Here is a 22436-nt window from a genome sequence, read left to right as displayed (position 1 = left end):
GCCCCTTGGTTGGTTGCTTTTCCACCCCCCCACCGCCCACCCCCATTCGCACACTTCATTTTGGAAATCGTGTCTTGAACTAAAGTAATTTAGAAATTGGTTGATTGCACTCACGTGTCTGATGAAGTAGGATGCGGAAGTGAATTGGGGAAATACTTCAGGAAGCATCAGGAACATTTGCCATGAAGTTCGACTTTGGGGCTGACTTTTTACTTTGTGACAGAAGGCACTTGGCTCCTGGGATATCCAGGTGTTATTTAACAGGAATCCAAAAGGAGTATGTATGTACTGAGGGATGATTACTAAAAAGGGAGACTCATGAGCCTGAGTCTGTGAATGAAATTTAAAAACTCCACCTTCCCGTCGTGAATAGTAGTCAGTGGTGTAGTGTGTGGCTTCAGCTCGTCTTAACCTTCTCGTCTTGTACCGTATCTTCACTTCCCTTGAGACTAGCTCATAACTCAAGTACCTACCAGGTGTGAGGCCGGGGTGGCCAGGCCATGGGGGTGCAGTGATGGGTAGAATTAAGATATGATTTGATTTAGTGACTGGGCCCTCTAGGGCCTTCATTAGACCCAGAAGACTTTCTGAATTGGAGATCTCCCCGCCCGCAGATTTAGCTAGAATTAGTGAGGCCACAGGTTTCAGTTAAATCACATTTGTGAAGAGACCGTCCACTGCATCCCCACACAAATTTGCCATTCATCAGTAGCCGAATTTCAGTTTAAGCTGGAGGTGAAGGCCAAACAGACCTCCCGAACCCCTTGCCTCTTGGAAGTGAGAGTCTCCATTCACACTGACCGTCTTCCCAGTTCCTGGATGTGTTGTGTTCTTCCTCGGCTTCTTGTCTTTGCCTAGATTGGTTCCTGTGTGTCAGTCGCTGGTTCCTGCCTCTTCTGTTAGAGTCATTTCGAAAGGCACTCATCTTGTGAGTATACCCTGTTCCCCCAGGCAGGTAATACTTTCATTACACATAAGCATAATGTAAGACATGCCTTGCCTTCAAGGAACTTATAATCTAGTTAAGGAGAACAGATAAGGTAATGAACATTTGATAATTCGTAGTCTGGTGCAGAAATGGTAATAAATTTACATCTGTCATCTGCTTGTGTGCCATCATTCAAGTCGTGTCACGGGTTGTTTTATATAACGAGTACGACAAGCTTGTGAGGTCGATGTGCGATTTTCAGATGAGGAAAATGAGACTTTCAGAGACATATTGGTTCAGAATACCTGGAGCCGGGACTCATCCATATTTGTTATACCTTAGAGTCCGCGGTTCTCTATTTTATGTCCTGCCTCCGTGGGCGTAACTGTGAGAGGACGTGGTGAAGGCTCTCAATAATGGTTTGCATTAGTAATAAGAGATAGCACAAGAATGATTAATTGCCCAGTAAATTATGCAGGGGTGGGAAGAGGTCTCTTTAGGCTGAGGTGGGCATGTTATGTTATCCAATTGTATTGTGAACATTTGCCATTATCAGTAAAAATACTGAAACATTTTTAAATGGCTCCATCATACTCCCTTTGGTGGTTATCCCATAAACTGTGGAAGTTGTTACCAGTTTCTTACTGTTGTAGATAACACTGAATGAATTTCCTCGTACACAACTCTGCTCTTCTGGGTGCTTTTATAAAGTTATTTTCTGAATGTAGACTTCAGAAGGAGTTTGAACACTTTTAAGAGTTTTAATATCTGTTGTTAAACATTTGCTTCTGGAAAGATTGTACAAATGTACAATGTACTATAGGCCACCAGTAGTGTAGCTTTGAGTATTACAAAAAGTCTGCTAATTTAATAGTCCAGAAAATGTTATCTTTTAATTTGAGTGTCTGGTTGCTAGTGTAGGTGGAACTGTTTTCATATTTTATTGCTATTTAAATTTATTTTGTTAATCATCTTTTTGCCTTTTTTGCTTATTTTCCTGTTGGTGTCTTAGTGTTTTTCATGCCAGATTTAATGAGCCATTTATAAATTAAGGATAGTGTGTTTTTTTCTCCATCTTAGCTTTTAGTATGGCTTAGCTTTTTAAAAAAATATATATTGAAGTTTTAGATGTTCACAGTTAAATTTTTTTCTTTTCAATTTTCTTCTATTTCTGAAATCTAGAAAGTCTAACAGGCAATTAAGGGAAAAGAACTTCAGACCCATTTTCTGGAAAAATACCATAAAATATCATTTTCTGTAATATTTTCTGGAAAAATACCACAGCTTTCATGTACGGTAGGCTGTAAAGGAGCTTATAATGTGAGCTTTATGTATTTTTGCATCATTATAAATCTTATTCTAGTAGCCATGCCCATAGTAGATCCTGAGTATCTGTTGATGGAATGAATAAGAATTAATTCAATGAATTATCACTGACATGACTTTAATAATTTCACTGGCACCTTTTCCCCTGGATTCTCTGTATGCTCTTATTTTCTGAGAATTAGTGAACTAATAAAAGACAAAGGAGTGCCCTTTCTTTTGGGCTTCTTAAATAAGATTTCTGTTGCTTTTTGCCCCACTGGTACTACATCCTATGTACTTGGTAAGAGCTTTGTTCCTGGAGTTGGTATTTGAGTGCAAGTTAATGTAGAGCCTGTCACAAGATCCCTGTTTCCACTTGTTTTAGGGAGAAATAGATTGTGTTCCTTTCAGATCCTGCCACTTTGCTAGTGCTTTTTCATTATTTTTCCCAGAATTTGAATAATAGGTGACTAAAATGAGTTAATTTGGTTATATGGAGATCTGTACCATAAGTTGCCCAAATTTATTGCTATTCACAGTTTCTTCAAGAAATGAACAGGTGAGGCAGCTCTTTCTGCTCATGGGTCCTGTCCCTGTGCTTTAATAAAACCACCTTAAAAGAAAAAAATGAACAGGTGAGATAACCTTTCTTTGTATTAAGGTGCTGAAAGGTTGTACTAACCTGAAAGTATATATATTTGAATTCTGGACTATCGAGAACATTGTGTCTCTGTTATCAGAAAGGACTCTAACCAGGACTAGAATTTACATGGAGCATGAGAGAACTATAGGAGTAGGGATCTTGCTTTTATTGTTTTTTTAAAAAATAGCTTTCTGCACATCAGGAAGTTTCTGGTTCACATTCGGGTGTCATTGCCCCCCACCCCCACCCCAGCAAGAACAAAAGAAGCAGCAGCAGAAGAGATAAAGGAGCTTGATTGAGATATAATTCATATACCATATAATTTGCCCATTTGAAGTGTCTAGATCAATTGGTTTAAATACATTCACAGTTTAACAAATCTGTGAATTGTATGTAACCACCATCACAGTGAATTTTAGAGCATTTGAATCACCTCAAAAAGAAACCCTACACCCATTAGCTATTGCCACCTTCAAATCCCCATGCCTCCCAACCCCAAGTAACCATTAATCTTTCTGTCTCTGTATATTTGCCTATTCTGAAGATTTTATATAAACTGAATGATACAACATGTGGTCTTTTGTGACTCGCTTCTGTCACGTAGCATCACGTTTTCAAGTTTCATCTGTGTTGTACCATGTATCAGTCCTAATTGCTTTATGTGGCTGAAGCATATTCCCTGAAATGGGTGTACTACATTTTGTTTATCCGTTCATCATTCCGTAGACATTGATTGGTTTCCACCTTTTGGCCTTCATGAAATAATGCTGCCATAATCACTCATGTACAAGTGTTTGTGTGGACACGTTTTCGTTTTTCTTGGATATATACCTCGGATTGGAAATTCTCCATCAAATGTTTTCCAGTCTGACTGTGCCATTGGACGTTCCCACCAGCAATATATGAGAGTTCTGATTTCTTCACATCCTTGCCCACACTCGTAATTATCTGACTTGTTGATAAGAACCCTACTAATAATGGGTGTCAAGTGTTATCTTATGGTTTTGGTTTGCATTTTCCTAACGGTGGTGAGCATCTTTTCAGATGCTTGTTAGCCACTTATATATCTTCTTTGGAGAAGTGTCCATTGAGATCCTTTCTCCATTTTTAAATTGGGTTATCTTTTTTTTTTTTTTTTTTTTTAGTTAAAAAAAAAATAGTCATTTGAGACAGACAGAGAAAGAGAGTGAGCATGGGCATGAGCAGGGGAAAGAGGCAGAGGGAGAGAGAGAAGCAGCTTCCCTGTTGAGCCGGGAGCCCTGGCACAGGGCTGGATCCTAGGACCGGGAGATCATGACCTGAGCAGAAGGCAGGCACTTAAGGATCTGAGCCACCCAGGTGCCCTGGCTTATCCGTCTTTTTATTATTGGGTTATAAGAGTTCTTTGTATATTCTTGATATGTCCCTTATCCGATATATGATTGGCAAATATTTTCTCTCATTCTGTGGATTGTCTTTTTCACTTTCTTGATAGTGCCCTTTGATGCACATTTTAAATTTTGATGAGGTCTAACTTATTTTGTCCATTGTTGCTCATGCTTTTGAGTCACATCTAAGGATCTATTGCCAAATCTGAGGTCCTACAGATTTACCCCTATTTTTACTCAAGAGTTTTATAATTTTAGCTCTTACATTTAGGTCTTTGATCCATTTTGAATTGATTATTGTATGTAGTGTGAGTTAAGGGTCCAACTTCATTCTTTTGTGTGTGGCAACCTGGTTATGCCAGCATCAGTTGCTGTAAAGACTCTCTTTCCTCATTGAGTAGTCTAGCCCCCTTGTCCAAAGTCGTTTGACCCTAGGTCCAAGTGTATAGCTGGAGTCTCGGCTCTCTTCCATTGATCAGTCTATCTGTTGTGTGCCACAACCATACTGTCTTGATTGTTGTTAACCTTTACAGTAATTGGAACAGGAAATCAGGAAGGTGAGTCCTTCAACTTTAGTCTTTTCTAGGATTGTTTTGGTTGTCTTTATATTTTTAACCCCTTGTATCCCTGTGCCTAGGATAGTGTTTAGGATATAGTAACTTTTAGTAAGCATTTATTGCAGAGATGGTTTAAAGTAACTAATTCAGCTTCAATTTAAGTGTAAATTGATTATCTCTGAAAATAATTTTCCAGCTGTAGCTAATACTTTTTCAGCGTATTTTATAAAATACCTTAGTTCCTTATTATGTCTTTCTCTGTTAAGAAAAGTTTTTAGTCATGAAAAATATTATGGGAGTATGTAGCTTTCTGAAAGGTCCTGTATGCACTGAGAAAAGAATCATAGATGAGGAGAAAAAAAAATCAACAAAGATTTTAGTGTTACCAATACAATATTGAGCTATAAAGAAGTATTGAGACTCTGCATTTAAAATTGCTCTTGCAGAAGAGGAATATATTTGTATACCTAAATATAAGCTTTCAGCAATTGAGTGGCTTCTTGTCTTAATAAATTAATGTATTAGAAATTTTGTTTGGATGATTCTAGCTAAGTCACACAGATTTAGTGGCATTTTGTTTTTATTTATGATTTTTTTTCCCCCTCAGCAGGAGAACTTAAAGTAACAGAACTACTTACAGTTTTTCTGATGAACACCCATGAAAAACTGCCAAAAATGCTATATATTTGTTTGGTGTTCCGGTACCATCTCTAATTGAGAAGTATGTCATTTTTTGATAGATTTGTATATTAAGAGATACCAGTTTTGTCTTTTAAATCTTAAGTTTTAGATATTTTATATTCCTTTTTAAAAATTAGGTCTACCAAGAATCTTTCTGATCTTAAGTAAATTATAGAAACTGAGACCTAGAGCATTTTAATTACTACAAAATAAAGGGTTGGATTTGATTCTTTGTAAATGTTTTAACCTCCAAAAGAGATAGTGTTCGCCTTTCTATATTTATTTTTGTTTGTAAACAAAATTTTCCCTCTTTGTTTCCTAAAGTAACAGCTGTATGATTCTATCATAAAATACTTAGGTACATTATAGAGTTAGTCACTTTGAAAGTCAAGTATTGCTTTTCCTTATATATATTATGGAGTAGATGGTGTATCATTTCATTATAACACTAAAAACATCCACAGAGCAATTTTTAAATTAAAAATTTACAAATATATTGTCTTTTAGTGGTATATAATAAACTATTTCTATTGTATTTTAAATAAACTTAAATATGGAGCAAGTGTTTTCAGACGTTGGGACAATAAAACTGTATCCAATTGTCATCCCTGAGACAAGGGAAACAAATTAAGTGAGTCCTGTAATTACCTTGTTTTTCTGACAAGAGGTTGTTCCTGTCTGGTGCAGGCAGGAAAATCCCAGGCAAAGCACAGTGGTCTTCTTGAATTGAGGGAGCAGATTGGAGTTCAGGGAGACTGAGGCAGTTGGAAATTGAGAGCAGAGTTCTGGAGAGGAAGCGGTGATATTGAAGAGAGCTCCAGAAATCTGCGTCAGGCCCCTTTGAATACAAGATGCACTTGCATAGGGTAGAAACTACAAGATTAAGCAAAGAGCCATTGGGGAACTACGAGCTGAAAGGTTCCCAGAACTCACATGGGACTTGGAGGCGCTTGAATTCCCACTGGTCACAGTGGAGTTCATCTTGTGTTGATCACTTGGGACATGCAATAAGGATTTGGAGGATTCATGTCTTAGTAGTGGGGTGACTGTTCTAGAGTGAAGGCACATCTGGAATTACCCTAAGCAAGCTTGAAAACAGATCTTGAAAGGATAAAGTGGAATTGGAAATAATAGCTTGTTAAAAAAAAAAAAAAGGCCCAGTACTCTTTAAAGGAAGACAGAAAAATCCAGATACTCAATCACATAGAATTATGTGGTTATTATGTCTAATATCCAACCAGAAATTACTAGACATGCCAATAAGCCGTTAAAGATGACCCATAACCAGGAGAAGTATTCACCCAATAGAAACAACCCCAGAAATTTAAAAAGTGATAGAAGTAGAAGAAGGGATGTTAATATGGTTACAATTATATTCAGGTATTTAAAGGAGAACATGAACAATGGAGAAAAAAATAAAAGATACGAAAAATACCAAATGGAACTTGTGAAGGTAAAAAATATAATTTCTGAAGCGACAAATATACCAGATGGCATTTTCAACAGACTAGACACTGTAGGGGAAAAAGTACCGAACCTGTGAACCTAGCAATAGAAACCATGCAAAATGTAGTACAGAGAGAACAAAGACCAGAGAAAATGCACAGAACAACAGTGACTTGTGAGTGCATATTAAGCAGTTAGCATATGTGTAATTGGGGTTCCTGAAAGAAGAACGAGGGAAAACTGGAAAAAAATGAAGAAATAATGACTGTAAATGTTTCAGATTTGATGAATACTGTCAACCTATTGCTTGGAAAAAATCTGATGTGCCCCAGAGAGGATAAACATAAAGGTAGCCATCACTGGAAAAATCACTGCTTAAATCTCATGTTCTTCTATAGTTTCTGCCCTTGTCAGTCTTACAACTTTATTCTTGTACTTTTCTTCTGCTCTCGCATTTCTAGTATCATATCACATGAAACATCTCCTTTTCTCCTATTTACTGAACCATTGTATTCCATATTTACTTAAAATCTTCTTTTTTTCCCAAAAGGCTTTCCCTTTATTGTATTTAGTTATAGCTTTGATTATGAACCATTTAAGAATTAATTTATTCCTAAATTAATTGTGTTACTAAATCAAATGTTAATTTATTTTAATTAACCACTTTTGCAGGGAGTGTGGGCGATTGTGTTATCCTAAACCTAAAACAACAATGTGTCACAAAAGATTGAAAATCAGTTTCTCATTTGGTTCACTTCATGACATTTATGTGATTTTTAAGTCAGTTTTGTGTGAAGCCAGTATTTGTGGTTGGGAGGGGATTTGTCTGTTCTTGGCTACTGCAGAAGTGACCTTGCAGCTTGAATATTGATCTTGAATCAGTTACGCATCTAAAGCCTTTATCCTTTGAGTATCTAATACATGTCAGGATGAGATTTTTTTGAGAAGAGAACCCTGCTAGATGTGTAGTAAATATTGTCTAGGCCATTGCTTCTTTACATTTTTTGGGTCATAGATTGTGTTTGAGAATCTAATGATTAAACTGTGGACTTTTGACTCCTCTCAAAAATGCACATAATAAAAATTTACATTCAGTTTCAGGGGATTCATGCTCTGGTGATTGAGATATAAAGAAATATAGTTTTGATACGGTAACTTTTTGCATTTCCTATATTTTTTGTACATGTTGCATTTAATTGTATACTGTGAGACATTTCTTTCTGAAACTGTAGGTGGTGTTTATTTTTGGCATACACAGGACTTTTAGACTCCACATTTCCAGTAAATTTCACGTTGGCCTTATGTATCCAACCACAGTTACCAATTATGTTCTCTTGAGTGAAGAAAGCTATATAATTAAAATAGGAGTTTTTATTTTTTTCTTCTAAAATTGTTTTAGACCCATTTAAATTTTTGCCTAGTTTACATAGTTTTTAATTAAAAGAAAGTTATATTTTTCATGAGACACCTTTGTGTGTGTATACATCTTTAATTATATCTTTGGGGCTGGGTAGTGTTTTACTTCTTAGTTGTTAATGTGCCATTTCTAAGGATTTCATAGTCCCTTAGGGCATAGTTCTTGTCAGGTGAGCAATTCTTTTTCCTCTTTTGGTCTTGATTATTGAAATAGTATAGACAGAATAGCTGTTTAGGTTGATTTTAAGTCTGAATAATTGAGAAGCCTGTAGTTGAAAAAGTCTGCGTAGTGCTGGAAAATTGTGCCTGTTTGCACACCTCTCTAGTAGTGTCTGGTGATGTGGTAGATTCTTAAAGAGAAAGGCAGGTCTTCTCGTGTCTCTCCCCTACTTAATGTCCTTCTTGGCTGCACGTTTCTGTCAGGGCGAAGGGCATGGCGTGATCTGACAGCTGCCTGCTCCCGTGGGGGCTCCTGTCCACTCTGCCCACTGTGCCCCAGGTCGCCGTGGCCTTGCAGTTTCCCCAGTGAGCCCTGCACGCTCCTGCTCAGCTCCTTCTCCTCTCCCTCTTCCAGTCCGTGTCTTTAGAGCTTTCGAATCTCAGCTTCGGTGTTCCTTCTTTAGAGAGGTCGCCTTTGTTATTATCCTCGGTTCTCGAGGCTCGATCCTGTCTGCCAGTATGCTTTGTAATCTTCTCCAGTGTTATCGAGGACTGCACTTTCAGACTTGTGTGTGTGTCCTTAGGTGCTACATACCTAGTTCTTTGTATAGCCTGAAAGCTCTGGGAAGGCAGGAATGGTGACTCTCTGGTTCAGGGATGTATTTTTCCTCAACTCTTAGCACAGCACTTGTCCAGGACGGCTGTTGTTGAATGAGTGACATGGCTACTGTCCTGGAGGAGCTCAACACTTTGAGTTGCTGACACATCTGCACACACAGTGAAGTGTGAAACAGTTAATGTGTGTTTTGAACTCCATCTAAATAGACCAATCACTACAACAAAGACCCAAGAAACAAAAAACCCAAAGTGAATACAATAACATAATACACATTTACATTTTTATATTGACCTCTGTCTCCTCTCTTGCACAGAATTCTGTTCTGAATGAAAAAAAGTTGCTAATTTCTTTCTTTTTGTTTTTTTAAAAAGATTATTTATTTATTTATTTGACAGAGAGAGAAATCACAAGTGGGCAGAAGTAGGCAGAGAGGCAGGCAGAGAGAGAGGGAGAAGCAGGCTCCCTGCTGAGCAGAGAGCCTGATGTGGGGCTCGATCCCAGGACCCTGGAATCATGACCTGAGCCGAAGGCAGAGACTTAACCCACTGAGCCACCCAGGTGCCCCAAAATGTTGCTAATTTCAAATGCTTATTCTCTAATTTAAAAGGCTTGTTTTTCTGTTCCTTTAGGGAGCAGTTGTATGCTCTTTTTTAGACTTAAACACACACGGGTTTACACAGAACGGATGGAAACACTAGCCTGATCTGAAGAATGCTGTGTTAGAGGACTAGTGTATTGCTTTTTCACGGATTACTGAGGGTAATTCTTGGATGCGGTAGGGAAGGTAATTAGCTACCTGAGGATTTGAGTTCTACCTTTTATTTTAATTGCAGAAATAGGTAGGGCAAGCAAAACCCTCACTTTGTCTTTTTTCATTTAAGTTGTAGTCACACTGTGGGTCCGCAGCGGAGTTGAGACTCAGTATCTTAGCCAATGCCTTTATTTATATGCGAGGGAATTTAGATGGGGAGTGGTTAAAAGACTTCAGCAAAGATGTGAGTCCTACAGCTGAGCAGAGAGCCAGGTCTTTCAGCTTGTCCCCATGCTCTTTTCTCCAGCCAGTAGGAACCTCCTTCCGCAGGGGGTAACCCTCTTTGTCTGCCAGTGGGAGATGGCAGACATTCCAGGGACCAGGCTGGGGAGTGCGAAGGGTCTGGGCATGGGGTTAGACTGGGACTCCAGTTCTGGCCCAGACCCTTTCCAGTTGAGCACACAAGTTACCTTTGCAACTGATTTTCCTGTCCTGTAACATTAGGGATTGCTGTAGTACCCGGGGGTGGGGGGGGGGTTATAGGGAAGATTAAATGAGCTAGCATTTGTAAAGTACCTAATTGACTACCTAGTATGTAATAGGTATTTGATCATGAGTAACTCTCATAATCAATGAGAATTGGCTTTCTGGGCAAAGATTCTTTCTAAAATGGATCCGTAAGGCTCTGGCAAGGATTAAGTGAAATTATACATAATGGTTAGCATGTGCCTGGCAAATGGTCAGAATTCAGTACCCAGTGGTAGCAATTAAACAGTTAGAATGGAAATTGTTCATTGCTGTGTAACAAATTATATAGCTGATTAAAAGCATAAATAGAAATAGGATGCATTTCCCCATTTTGGAAGTTACTATTTTAGGTGGCATTTTTCACCTGTCATTTGAAATTTTTTTTACAACCACAATCATCAGTTATAGTGATAAAGAATTGCTTAATTTTATAATATTACATTTTTCCTTTAGCCCTGGTTCTTAGTTTTTTGTGCCTGTATAGTCACACCAAATTTATTCAGCATTGTCATGGAACTGGCCCATATTATGCTATTAAGGTAATTGATTAATTCTGAATTTTTATTATAGAATAGTTTAGATGTAGAGACAATTGCAAAGATTGTATAGAGGATTTCAGTATTTCCTGTGCCTCATGTCTTCTGTTGTTAAATCTTACTGTGTACAATTGTCACAACTAGTTAGCTGGTATCAACACAGTCTTCTTTTTTTGTTTTTTAAAGATTTTATTTATTTAGTTGACAGAGAGAGATCACAAGTAGGCAGAGAGGCAGGCAGAGAGGGAGGGGGAAGCCGGCTCCTCGCTGAGCAGAGAGCCCGATGCGGGGCTTGATCCCAGGACCCCGAGATCATGACCTGACTTGAAGGCAGGGGCTTAACCCACTGCGCCACGCAGGTGCCCCTCGACGCGTTATTTACTAAATTCTGTGCTTTATTCAGATTTTGTTCCTTTTCCCCTAATGTCCTTTTCCTGGGTCCCGACCCCATCCAGGGTGTCCCATTACATGTAGTCATGTCTCTTTAGCTGCCTCTTGGTAGTTACGGTTTCTCACTTTGTTTTTGGTGACTTTAACGGTTTTACGGAGTACTAATCTGGTGTTTTTTTTTTTTTTTTTAAAGATTCTATTTATTTATTTGACAGAGAGAGATCACAAGTAGGCAGAGAGGCAGGCAGAGAGGAGGAAGCAGGCTCCCTGCTGAGCAGAGAGCCCGTTGCGGGGCTCGATCCCAGGATCCTGGAATCATGACCTGAGCCGAAGGCAGAGGCTTTAACCCACCGAGCCATCCAGGCGCCCCTAATCTGGTGTTTTTTTTTATCATGGTTTGACTGGAGTTCTGGGTTTTGGGAGGATGACCACACAGATGAGGTGCCTTTCTCATCGTATCGGGGCACATGTTCTCAACATGACTGTTTAGTGTGTTGTTCACCTTGATCACCTGGCTGATGGCTGGAGTGTTTGTCAGGTTTCTCTACTGTACAGTTTGGTTTTTTCCTCTACTTTTCCATGTTCTGCTCCTTGGAAGTGAGTCACTAAAAGTGAAGCCCACACTTAAGTGGTGGGGGGTTAAACTCCACCTCCTTGAGAGGAGAGTGTCTACATAAATTATTCTCATTTTTTTCTGTATAGGAGATTGGTCTCTTCTTCCATTTCTTTTTTTTTTAGTAATTATTTATGTCAATATGGGCTCACGGATTCATGGTTGTAGTTGGCTGTAATTCTGTATCTTTATTTTGTGACTTGAATTTTTCCAGCTTTGGCCAATGGGAGCTCTGCTTCTGTGTCCTTCTAAAGTACTCCCATTTGGTTTGGTTTTTGTTTCTTGAGCACTTAGTCACTTTGTTTTGTTTTGTTTTTTGAGCACTTGCTGGCACTAAAAGGTTCTCCAGGCTCATATTACATCTCCCCCTTACCCCAGTCCTGGACCCAGACATTTCTCCACCTTTGGAGCATGGAGTTGGAAACCAAGATCTGGTCTCAGATAAATGAGCTTTTTCTTGTGCTGAAGTCAAAGCAGAGGTAAGAGATTTTATGTCCCAATTGTCCCAGTTGCTTTCCTCACTTTTCTTTGCATTTTACTTCACTGAAAACCCTGGGAGAATAGATCTGTCGTCCCCACAGGTGGAGTTCATCTTTTGAATGTGTGTATATGTCACAGGGCATATTTATAGTTAACTGTTTAAAAAAATCCAAATTAGAAAGAACCATAACTTGAGCTAAGGAGATTCAGATGGCTCCTCTGCTTCCTACAGTCAGGAGCTCTTCAGTTACTTGATTTCTAAGAATGACAGGGAGTAATTCTTTTTTTTTTTAAAGATTTTATTTATTTATTTGACAGACAGAGATCACAAGTAGGCAGAGAGGCAGGCAGAGAGAGAGGAGGAAGCAGGCTCCCTGCGAAGCAGAGAGCCCAATGTGGGGCTTGACCCCAGGACCCTGAGATCATGACCTGAGCGGAAGGCAGAGGCTTTAACCCACTGAGCCACCCAGGTGCCCCATCAGGGAGTAATTCTTGACAGGAAATGTTTTATTAATTTTTTTTCCATGAATTCAAATTAGAATAAGGGAATTAAAAAAAATGTTCTCAGTTATAAGAGTGGGTAGAGGGGCATCATAATTCTTTTGCTACCTTTGAAGTTTTAGACATTTTTCTTCTCTTTAAACTCTATAATGTTTTGCGTGCACTTGGCATAGGAGAGGACCCTTTGCTGATTTCCTCCCAGCTTTGATCCAGTTTTTCTTCTTCCAACTTTTCCTGTTTATGCCCCCTAGTTCTCTTTGGTTAAGCCTAAAACAACCTTTTGAATGTATTAGCACTTTTTTATTTTATGGTGCTTTCTTTTAATTTTTTTTTTTCATTGGGATTTCATCATTAAATGCGTTCACAGCAAGACTGATGTGTGCTTATTTTCACTCTTTGTATTGAAAGGGCATCCTCCCACCTGTGCTCCCTGCGTCATTCCCCCTGTAGAACCTGTTGTACTGCTGGAAGGCCCCAAATAGGTGCATCTCAGAAGGGTTTTTGTTCCATTTTGGTTGTCTCCTTGCTGATCTCTATACATAGTAACTAGTGTTGATTTGCAGAGTTTTGGAAAAATAATGTAGGTATAGATGTACTCAGCGTATTTTAGGAGCCACCAGAATTGGTAAAAATAAGAAAGCACTACTAAAATGGTCTTATTCTTTGCCCTCTTGTTTTTAAGTCTTCAACTCTTTGTAGCAAAATTGTAGAAATAACAGGAATAATCACATTCATCTTTTCATCTGTAACATGACTCCTGTGTGTTTAGATTTTTTTTTTAGTTTATTTATTGGACAGACAGAGATCACAAGTAGGCAGAGAGGCAGTCAGAGAGAGAGGAGGAGGCTGGCTCCCCGCTGAGCAGAGAGCCCAATGTGGGGCTCGATCCCAGGACCCTGAGATCATGACCTGAGCCGAAGGCAGACACTTTAACCCACTGAGCCACCAAGGTGCCCCACTCCTGTGTGTTTAAATACCTAGAGTTTCTGTCTTTCTCTTTGTCTTTCTTTCTTTTTTTTTCTTTCTCTGTCTGTCTCTCTCTTCTTTTGGTTCTAGTTCTTTTTGAGTAGTCTTCTGTTTAACCAGAAGGGAAAGATGATAATATGAAGTCTTTAAAGCATTTGTTGCATTTATTTGTGTGGTTTTATAAGACTTTATTTTATGAAAGCTTTCATATGAAAATATTTTTTAAACAGTGTATAACTATTTTTATTTCTTAATGATGAGCAGAATTTATCCGTGTGGAATAATTGTTCTTTATGTATATATTTGTTTTTAATCTTTATGTGTTGTTTTTTGTTCTACGTAGCTTAGGACTGATAAAATATGCCTTGTGTAAATCCGTGAATGACACAAAAGACTTTTGCTAGGAGATCTGAGTCAGGCAGACCTTATCCATGCAACTACCTAACCCTTTCCAAGACCTGACCCTATCCATTTCTTTTATAAAACATATTTATTAAAAAAACAACAGCAACCATATTTATTGATGCTCCCAGCATCATGAATGCTTATGGCTAATAGGCTACTCTGTAGAATACCCGTGACTTTCTGTTTCCACCAGTTGAAATATATGCTTATCAGTAGTTCCTTGTTTGTTCCTAAATCTGTTTAGGTCTGTTGTATGTTTTAATTGTTACTGCATAGTTTAGTAAACTCTTACACAAGTATATGAAATGCGAATGCAAAAGAGAATTGTGGTTTCTATATACATGGAATTGCAGTGCTTTGGAAAGTCTCAAGATAAGTCACAAAAAGAAAATTGCTATCAAATTTCTGTTAACATTTAGGAAGAAACATCATGAAAATCCAGAAAAACCGTCCCATGAAAGTCTTTAGATTCTTGTTCTGTTTTAAAGAAATAGAGAGTGTAGATCATAGGTACTGCACGCGGTTGTGGTGTGTGTGACTCATGCCTTCTCTCAGGAACCACACTTTGGGGCAAGGCTGTGACTCTCATCAAAGTGGTGATGGATTTAATCTCATTCATGGACTCAAAGTGAAAGTAAATGTTTAAGTTTTTAATGTGTGGTAGTTATCTAACAAGCCATACCGAAGCTTAATGGCTTAAAGTAAAAACCATTTATTATCTGTTACAGTACTGAGTAGTTCTGCTTCTCATGGTGTTGGCTTGGGTTCAGGGACAGCTGGAAGATCCAAAATAGCCTCACTCACAAGCTAGCAAGTTGGTGCTGGCTGTCAGCTGGAAGCTCATCGAGACTTTGACCTCCCTAGTTCTCCTTCGTGCAGCCTCTCTACCTGGCTGGGCTGGCCTTCGAAGACCGTGGTGGTCTCAGGGTAGCTGGGCTTCTTCCCTGGTGCCTAGCTTCCCCTGAAGTCCCCAGCTATAACTGGCCCAGCATCACTTGGACTACATCTCATTCGTTAACGCAGGCAGATATATAATATATAATATATAATATATAATATATAATATATAATATATAATATATAATATATAATATATATATTATATATATATATGTATATAATCACCTCCTCAGATCAAGAGGAGGTGATTATAGGAAGGTGGGAATACTGGGAGGTCATCAAAGTGACAGCCACCAGAGACGTTTCAGTTTTTTAAGTATGCATGTTTCATTTTTAATGCTTTCGATATGTATTTTTAAAATTAACTGGCTGACTGCAGGTCCCAGTGACATTTGATAAGAAGACTTCTAATAAATGAACGTGTTTGCAAGCAAACTTATTTATAGTAATTTGATTAAGACTTGTATGCTCACTAATTAGAGTGGGGACATAAGAATTTCAGCCCATGTGAATCTGATTACAAAACTATTATTCCTATGCTATACTCCATTGCAGCTGTTTTGGATAGTAGATAGTTATCTTGGCACCTAGGGTTATAGTATCACAATAACATTATTAGCAGAAATCAACCATTGTTTCATTCTTGCAGCCTTTAAAAAATTATATTCTTCAAATAATTATGATTGCATTTTAATAGAGTTTAGATAATGATTAAGTCTAATGTACCAAAGATAATATTACTTGCCTCACAAATTCACTTATTCAGCAGATAGTAATGGGCACATAGTGTGCACCAGGCACTGTTCTAGACAGTGGTAAAACGATAGATGAGGTCCCCACCCTCATAGAGCTTTGGGTCTAGTTGGGGGGGGGCATAGTTCTTGTTCATTTCCATGGGACATCTTTTTTTTTTTAATCTACTTCTGTTTAAAAAAAAAAAGATAAATTTTAGTTAAAAAGAAAATGTCTGTCTTGAAAACTAAGTAGGTTTTCAAGATCTTGTACTCTGAATCAGTGAAGAAGTGAACTGGCAAATGTCGGATGAGTTTGAGGTTTGACGACAGTTTACTTGGAGGTTAGCTATGAATGTTCAATGAGAGGCTACCAGTATATATCAGCTAACTTATTAATTGGCTCTTCCAATATGAACCAACCATGCAACCTCAAATTTAGCTTAGCTCCTTTTGATATATACCACGGGCCAAGCAAACTATACAAGCTCTTTAAAAAGGAAACCTAGAAAATCTACCGTCTCTGCCTCCTCCTCCTTCCCTCCTCTTCCCTCAGCAGCAGAGGTCTTCCTCTCATCATTATTTAATAGAGAATAGGTTAATGAGGAGGTGGATGGAAGTGACAGAGAGGACCTCACACAGGTGAGGACTGCACTTCATAAGTGACTAAAGTATCTTATTTCTAAGGACTTTGCTAAAGAACGTCTAATGAAGTATTTTTTTTTTCCTTAGGGCTTTTGCAAAAACCACGTATTTTTGAGCTCCTCTAATCCAGCTTCATTATTTCATAGATGAACTATTTCAGGCACCATGTGGCTTACCTACTGTGTCAGAGCAGAACTGTGTAACCCCAAGTTACTTGAATTTTTGTCTTGTCTTCCACACATTTTCCGTTGAAAAATGACACCAACCCTCCCCCCCCTTAGGTTGAGTTCAAGACATACTTTTGTTAGACCAGGTTCTATGTCAAGTGAATAGTACTTCAGTAAAGTTTTATGTTAAAAGAGTGAGACATTGTTTTATGTGACTGTCAGAAGTTTAGCACTAGAAAGAAATTTCACATTTCTGTGTTTTTCAGCACAAATAAGGCCAGTGTTTCAGGGCAATTGATGTAGACCTTGTACTACTTTCCTTATCTGAAATAATTGGTACCCTCATGGAAATATTCTGAACTAGTCAGCTGACCATATTAGCTCATCTCACATGAGCTAATACAAAAATGAGGTTTTAGATGGTTTTAGTTAATTGAAATGATGCAGGTTCTTTTGAACTTACCTCTAGTGCTTATATTCCTAGATTTTATGTATAATTTATTTTTTTTAATAGAAAAAAAGAGAAAGTTTTGCTTGATTTTCCTTCCCACTCCCTATTACATATTGCTTCTAGGTTAAGACTCCCCAAACTAAATTGTTTTCCTCTGGCTCCTTTTATGATTTTTCTCTTCATTATTGATTTTCAGCAATTTGATTATGATATGCAGTTTGTGGAGCTACTTGGATCTGTGAACTCTCAGTTTACTTCAGATTTGGAAAATTTTCAGCCCTTAATTTGTAGATCTTTTTCAGTGCCTCCCTTTTTTCATTTTGGATTCTAATAACATGTGTTACACTGCTTGATACTGTCCCATAGATAACTGATGTTTTGTTCTTCTTCTTTTTCTTTATTTTTTCCTTAATCTTTTCCTCATTCATATTGGATAGTTTCTGTTGCTGTGTCTTCAAGTTCATAGATCTTTTCTTCTGCTGTGTCTCATCTGCTTTTAAATCCCATCCAGAGTATTTTTCATTTCAGATACAGTTTTCATCTTTCCAAGCTCTGCTTGAGTAATTTCTGGTCTGCTTATTGATCTTTTTCCCTCGTTTGGGTCATAGTTTCCTTTCCTTGGTAATTTTTGATAGGTTGGCAGACATTGTGAGTGTTATTTATTGAATGCTAGACTTTATTTTACTTTCTTTAAATATTTTTGGGCTTTGTACTGACATGTGTTAAGTTACTAAGTTACTTGGATGGAATGTATTAACATTTCCAATAAGTGTGAATAGCATCTTGATGGAGTTAAGTAAAACTTAAGAAAGTATTAAATGCATAACTTCACCTTTATATAATGTCTGTTCTAAAATTTATTTTAATTTTGAGTTATATAGTATCTGACAGCCCCATATGGCATTTTTTCTGCCTTGTTTTCTATGTGGTATAATGATTAAAGAGTGAGGAGATATACTGTTTTCTCTTATTTTAATGCATTGTTTATGACAGTATTCCTCTTTGCTTCCATGTGATTCTTTATATTTGCTGTTAGGATAATTAAATAATTTGGAAATATTCTGAAATCAGTAGTGTTTATTGTATCTGTGTGAGGGTATAAAGACTTTGTTTTATGATGGGTGCAGGTTTAAAAACGAGATATTCAGCTTCTGTACAAGTATTACAGGGACTTAGTCTTCTACTTTTATTTGGAGAGTGCAGCCAAATGAAATTTTCCATGTGTAGAGAATAACTTGTCCATAGTTGGATGACAGCACAACAGAAATATTTTTTCTGTTTCCCCAAATTAAATTTTTCATAAAAGCTAACGTTTTTACTGTGTGTGCTGTTTTTGACTCGTTTTATCTCTTAAAGCACCAGACTTATTTCCATCATATGTAGATTAGACAGGGGTACTCACTTGAAAAATAAACGTCATGACTCTGACCTTAGTTTGGGGCCCTGCCATTGGAGACTTGGCTCACTTAAGTTTGGACCTCTTCAGTCCTCCTTCAAAAAATCCTCCTCCACTTTTCCTTGCATTTGATTAATTTATTCATCCACACACTACTGCTGGATACTAGTGAAACATACCATTTTATGTGCCTGTTTTATATTTTAATGTTTTCCACATAGCCATTTATTTCCATTGTTTTGTTTTGATTATTTTGAATATTCACAACTGAATTTCCTCAAGTATTTAGAATGTTGACTTTACAAATTAGATATTAGTCTTTTTCTTAGTTTTAGAAAGATTATGTCAGGTATGCAGTCACCTGTCTACTAAGGCTGTGACTTAGCCTTAGGTCTTCTGTCTGCTGAGTTCACTTTTCTCCTCACTGCAGAGAGCATGTTCTCAATGAGGTCTTGTTTGTTCCTTTATCTGACTCTGTTTTTCTGTTTAGCCTGGTATTCCATGCTGTCTGGCCTTGATGGATGGAACTGGCTAGATGTTTGCGTCTTAGGTTTTTTTTTTTTTTTTTTTTTAAGATTTTATTTATTTATCTGACACAGAGAGAGAGAGATCACAAGTAGGCAGGCAGGGAGAAAAGGAGGGGAAGCAGACTCCCTGCTGAGCTGAGAGCCCGGTGCGGGGTGTTGTGCGGCGAAGTGGGGCTCAGTGAGGGACAATGCGGGGCTCGATCCCAGGACTCTGAGATCATGAACTGAGCTGAAGGCAGAGGCTTAGCCCACTGAGCCACCCTTAGTTTTGTAGTGATTACCATTCTACTATATGAAATATATTATTGTGCTAAACAACATGGTTTAGAACCATGCTGAATGCGCATGGTTCCCTGCGCCTTAGTTTTGTAGTGATTACCATTCTACTATATGAAATATATTATTGTGCTAAACAACATGGTTTAGAACCATGCTGAATGGTTTTGAACACTATCCTAGAAACTTTGAGATACAAAAGTAATGAAATACATTGTCCTTCCTTACCATGGTCTTTATCCTTGTGGGGAAGAAAAAAGTTATAGAATTTAATTTGAAAGAATTTAAAAGATGCTATAAAATGTTAAAATGGTCTCCAGTCCTATACAATGCTGAACTCAAAGATATACTTCTCTCTCTCTGTTTTTTAAAGATTTTAATTTCAATTTTAATTTAATTTTTTTTTTAAAGATTTTTGTTTTTAAGTAAGCTCTGAGCCCAACGTGGGGCTTGAACTCACAATGAGATCAAAGAGTCAAATGCTCTACTGACTAAGCTGGCCTGGTACCCCCACTCTTAATGTTAAGCAGATGAGTAAGGAACTCAGGTGCTTTAGTGGGTTGCAGATGGGTCTGGTGACTTCCAAGGCTTAGAATAGGAAGAATAGCAATCATTGAGTGAACCCCCAGTCTATATTACCGTTTTGTTAAGCCTGCATTATTGAATTTAATCCTCATTGGAATCTAAGTATTACCCTTGCTTTGTAAATGTGCAATGTGAAGATTTTAAATAATTTGGCTAAGGTCCGCATAACTAATAGCCAGCACAGTCAGGATTTGAACCGAAGTCCCTCAGACCACAAAATCTGCAGTAATCATTCCAAAACTGTGCTAGTAAGCACTACAACCTGGGGAGATGAGATTAGCGACCTTGTCCTGCATAGCCATGCCTTCTCATCAGCTGAATCAACTGTTTCACAGTGAGTGTGAAAGAAGTGGACGTAGGGAAATTCAAGTTCATCTGGAAGTTGTATTATTTGTTGTATGACTCTGTGATACTTCAGTTATGTGGTTAGCCTAAGGGAATACATGTATTTAAAACTTACTTTAACTTTGCTCACAGTTTTGTTTGTTGTAGTTAGCTTTCAGGGTATGTCATTTGTATGTCTTAATGTGTGCACATATGTGTGGACGCACAGTACTCAGTGGCTGGAGTAGTCTTATCTGGTTAAATCAGTTTTGACCTGTCCGAGGAATTCTTTATGGATTTCAGTGCTGGAAATTTATATAATTCTGCAGCATTTTTATTTTTTGAAAGTTCGTTTTCTAAAGTTTTGTCAGTGTAATTCAATAAAATGGTGTCATCTATTTTAGAGTGGTTTTTCTTTTTCCATCTTGATTTTTATAATAACTTTGATTTTTAAATCAGGATATAAGTTGCCAGGAAGAACACTGGTGATAGCTTGGATATAGTTTGGAGTTACGTTTGTAAAATATGAAGTGTATTTTAGAAAGAATATTCAGAATGGGCCAGACTGTGATATATATATTTAAAAGGAACTTCATGATTGATTCCTTCTAGTTTGCCAGGATTGTATATGTTCTGTTTGTATCAATAAGTTTTTGTTGTTGTTAGCTTTGCAAAGATAGAACTATATCAGAATAGTGATATTATTTGAGAAGTTGGCTGGGGATAGAGGATTGGAAAGAAGCATTGCCAGAGAACAAGTTGAGGAGGAGTTGCGTTTTGAAGGTGAAGACAGACTAATTCCTTTCTCTTATTCTACCGAGTCCTTCTCTCCTCCCCCGTCCCCGCACCCCCTCCTCCCCGCCGAGCTCTGCACTGTAGTGGTTCACAGAGAACATAGAAACACTGACCTGCCCTAAGTTGTCAGAAGCCCCTGCAGGGGAGCGCCCCATGCTTCCTGTTGTGTGTGCTTTGAAGAGAGGAAGTGCGGCCCTGCGGTCCAGGGCAGGGCTGAACTTGCCCACTCATCCCCGAGCCTCCGGGGGCCAGCACACAGCTACATGCTTCGGTCTCTCCCAGTTGTGTCTTCTGGTCCTACTCTCCTTTTCCTCAGTCTGTAAGTTTTTAGGTTTAAACTCATTTCTGTCAGAATCCTGTGAACACCAGGAGCTGCACACCAGCTCTGCCCGTGTGACACTCGGATGGTCTGGGGTCAGAGCAGAAGCTGTCACAGACGTCCCTGCCTTTGGGCGAAAAAGTTCTCCTGTGAGTTCCACAAGTACCGATAGAGGAGAAAGACCACATTGCTGAGGACGAAACGTAGCCACAGAAAAGTTTTACAAGGAGTTCTTAAAAGAAGCTTCAGGAAGTTTAAATTTGAGTTCACGTACAGCATTACTGAATATTTTCTCTGCTTTCTGTCTTTCATAGGCCAGAGTGCACACCGGGAGATTCAGCTTGCAAGAATTCTGAGTCTGATGCAGAGGACTTTTCAGATGAAACCAACACGGAGAACCTTTATGGCACCTCTCCCCCCAGCACACCTCGGCAGATGAAACGCATGTCCGCCAAGCACCAGAGGAATAGCGTGGGGAAGCCTGCCAGTCGATCTGGTGTGAAAGGTGAGTCTGGTACTTACAAAGATACACAGGCCTGGCCCTTGCAGTGCATAATCTGTGTAACACGTAACTACTGATTGATCCTTTCCATGATAATGTTTTTCTTTTTATATTACATTTGATTTTAATGCTGCTTTTAAATTTTACTTCTTAATTTTGGAATTACTGCCATTAGCAGTGTTGTTAATAAAGGAGAAAATCATCCACCAGAGATAGAAAGGTTTGTCCTGTGTAATTGCTAAAGCTGGTGGTGGGAGGCATTTGTATTCCATTTGGTCAGTAGAAGAGACCAAGCGTGCCTGAATCTGTGCACTCATCTAAGACGGCTGCTGATACATGAGTGAGGTGGCTTTTTTTAATTCTTTGCATCTCTAGCTTTTGTCTTCCAGATGTGACGTACTGGGCAGTTTGGGAGAGGCAGGGCCGGGCTTCCCTAACCGGCCTGTGACCTGTGCTCTCTGGCAGTAACCCTGAAGCTGCCCTAAGTGTGCACAGCCCACTGCTTGCTAACAGTACCTGGATGGTAC

The 22436-nt window shown here is 38.4% G+C and overlaps 1 protein-coding gene across 5 annotated transcripts in view; it reads left to right on the top strand.

Annotated features, from left to right (window-relative positions):
* MAP3K4 (mitogen-activated protein kinase kinase kinase 4) overlaps positions 1 to 22436 on the top strand; it is a 113414-nt gene that overhangs the window by 15830 nt on the left and 75148 nt on the right. For 4 of the 5 annotated variants that reach the window (XM_080805530.1, XM_080805531.1, XM_080805528.1 and 1 more), the window contains exon 2: positions 21722 to 21912. In XM_080805530.1, coding sequence (XP_080661656.1) covers positions 21722 to 21912 — 191 coding nt within the window. Of the gene's footprint in view, positions 1 to 21335; positions 21408 to 21721; positions 21913 to 22436 lie in introns of those variants that run through there. The other variant, XM_080805529.1, reaches the window with a different exon arrangement.

This window comes from Martes martes, assembly GCF_963455335.1.
Source record: "Martes martes genome assembly, chromosome: 6".
Lineage (NCBI taxonomy): Eukaryota > Metazoa > Chordata > Mammalia > Carnivora > Mustelidae > Martes > Martes martes.
This window is presented reverse-complemented; position numbering and strand designations above follow the sequence as displayed.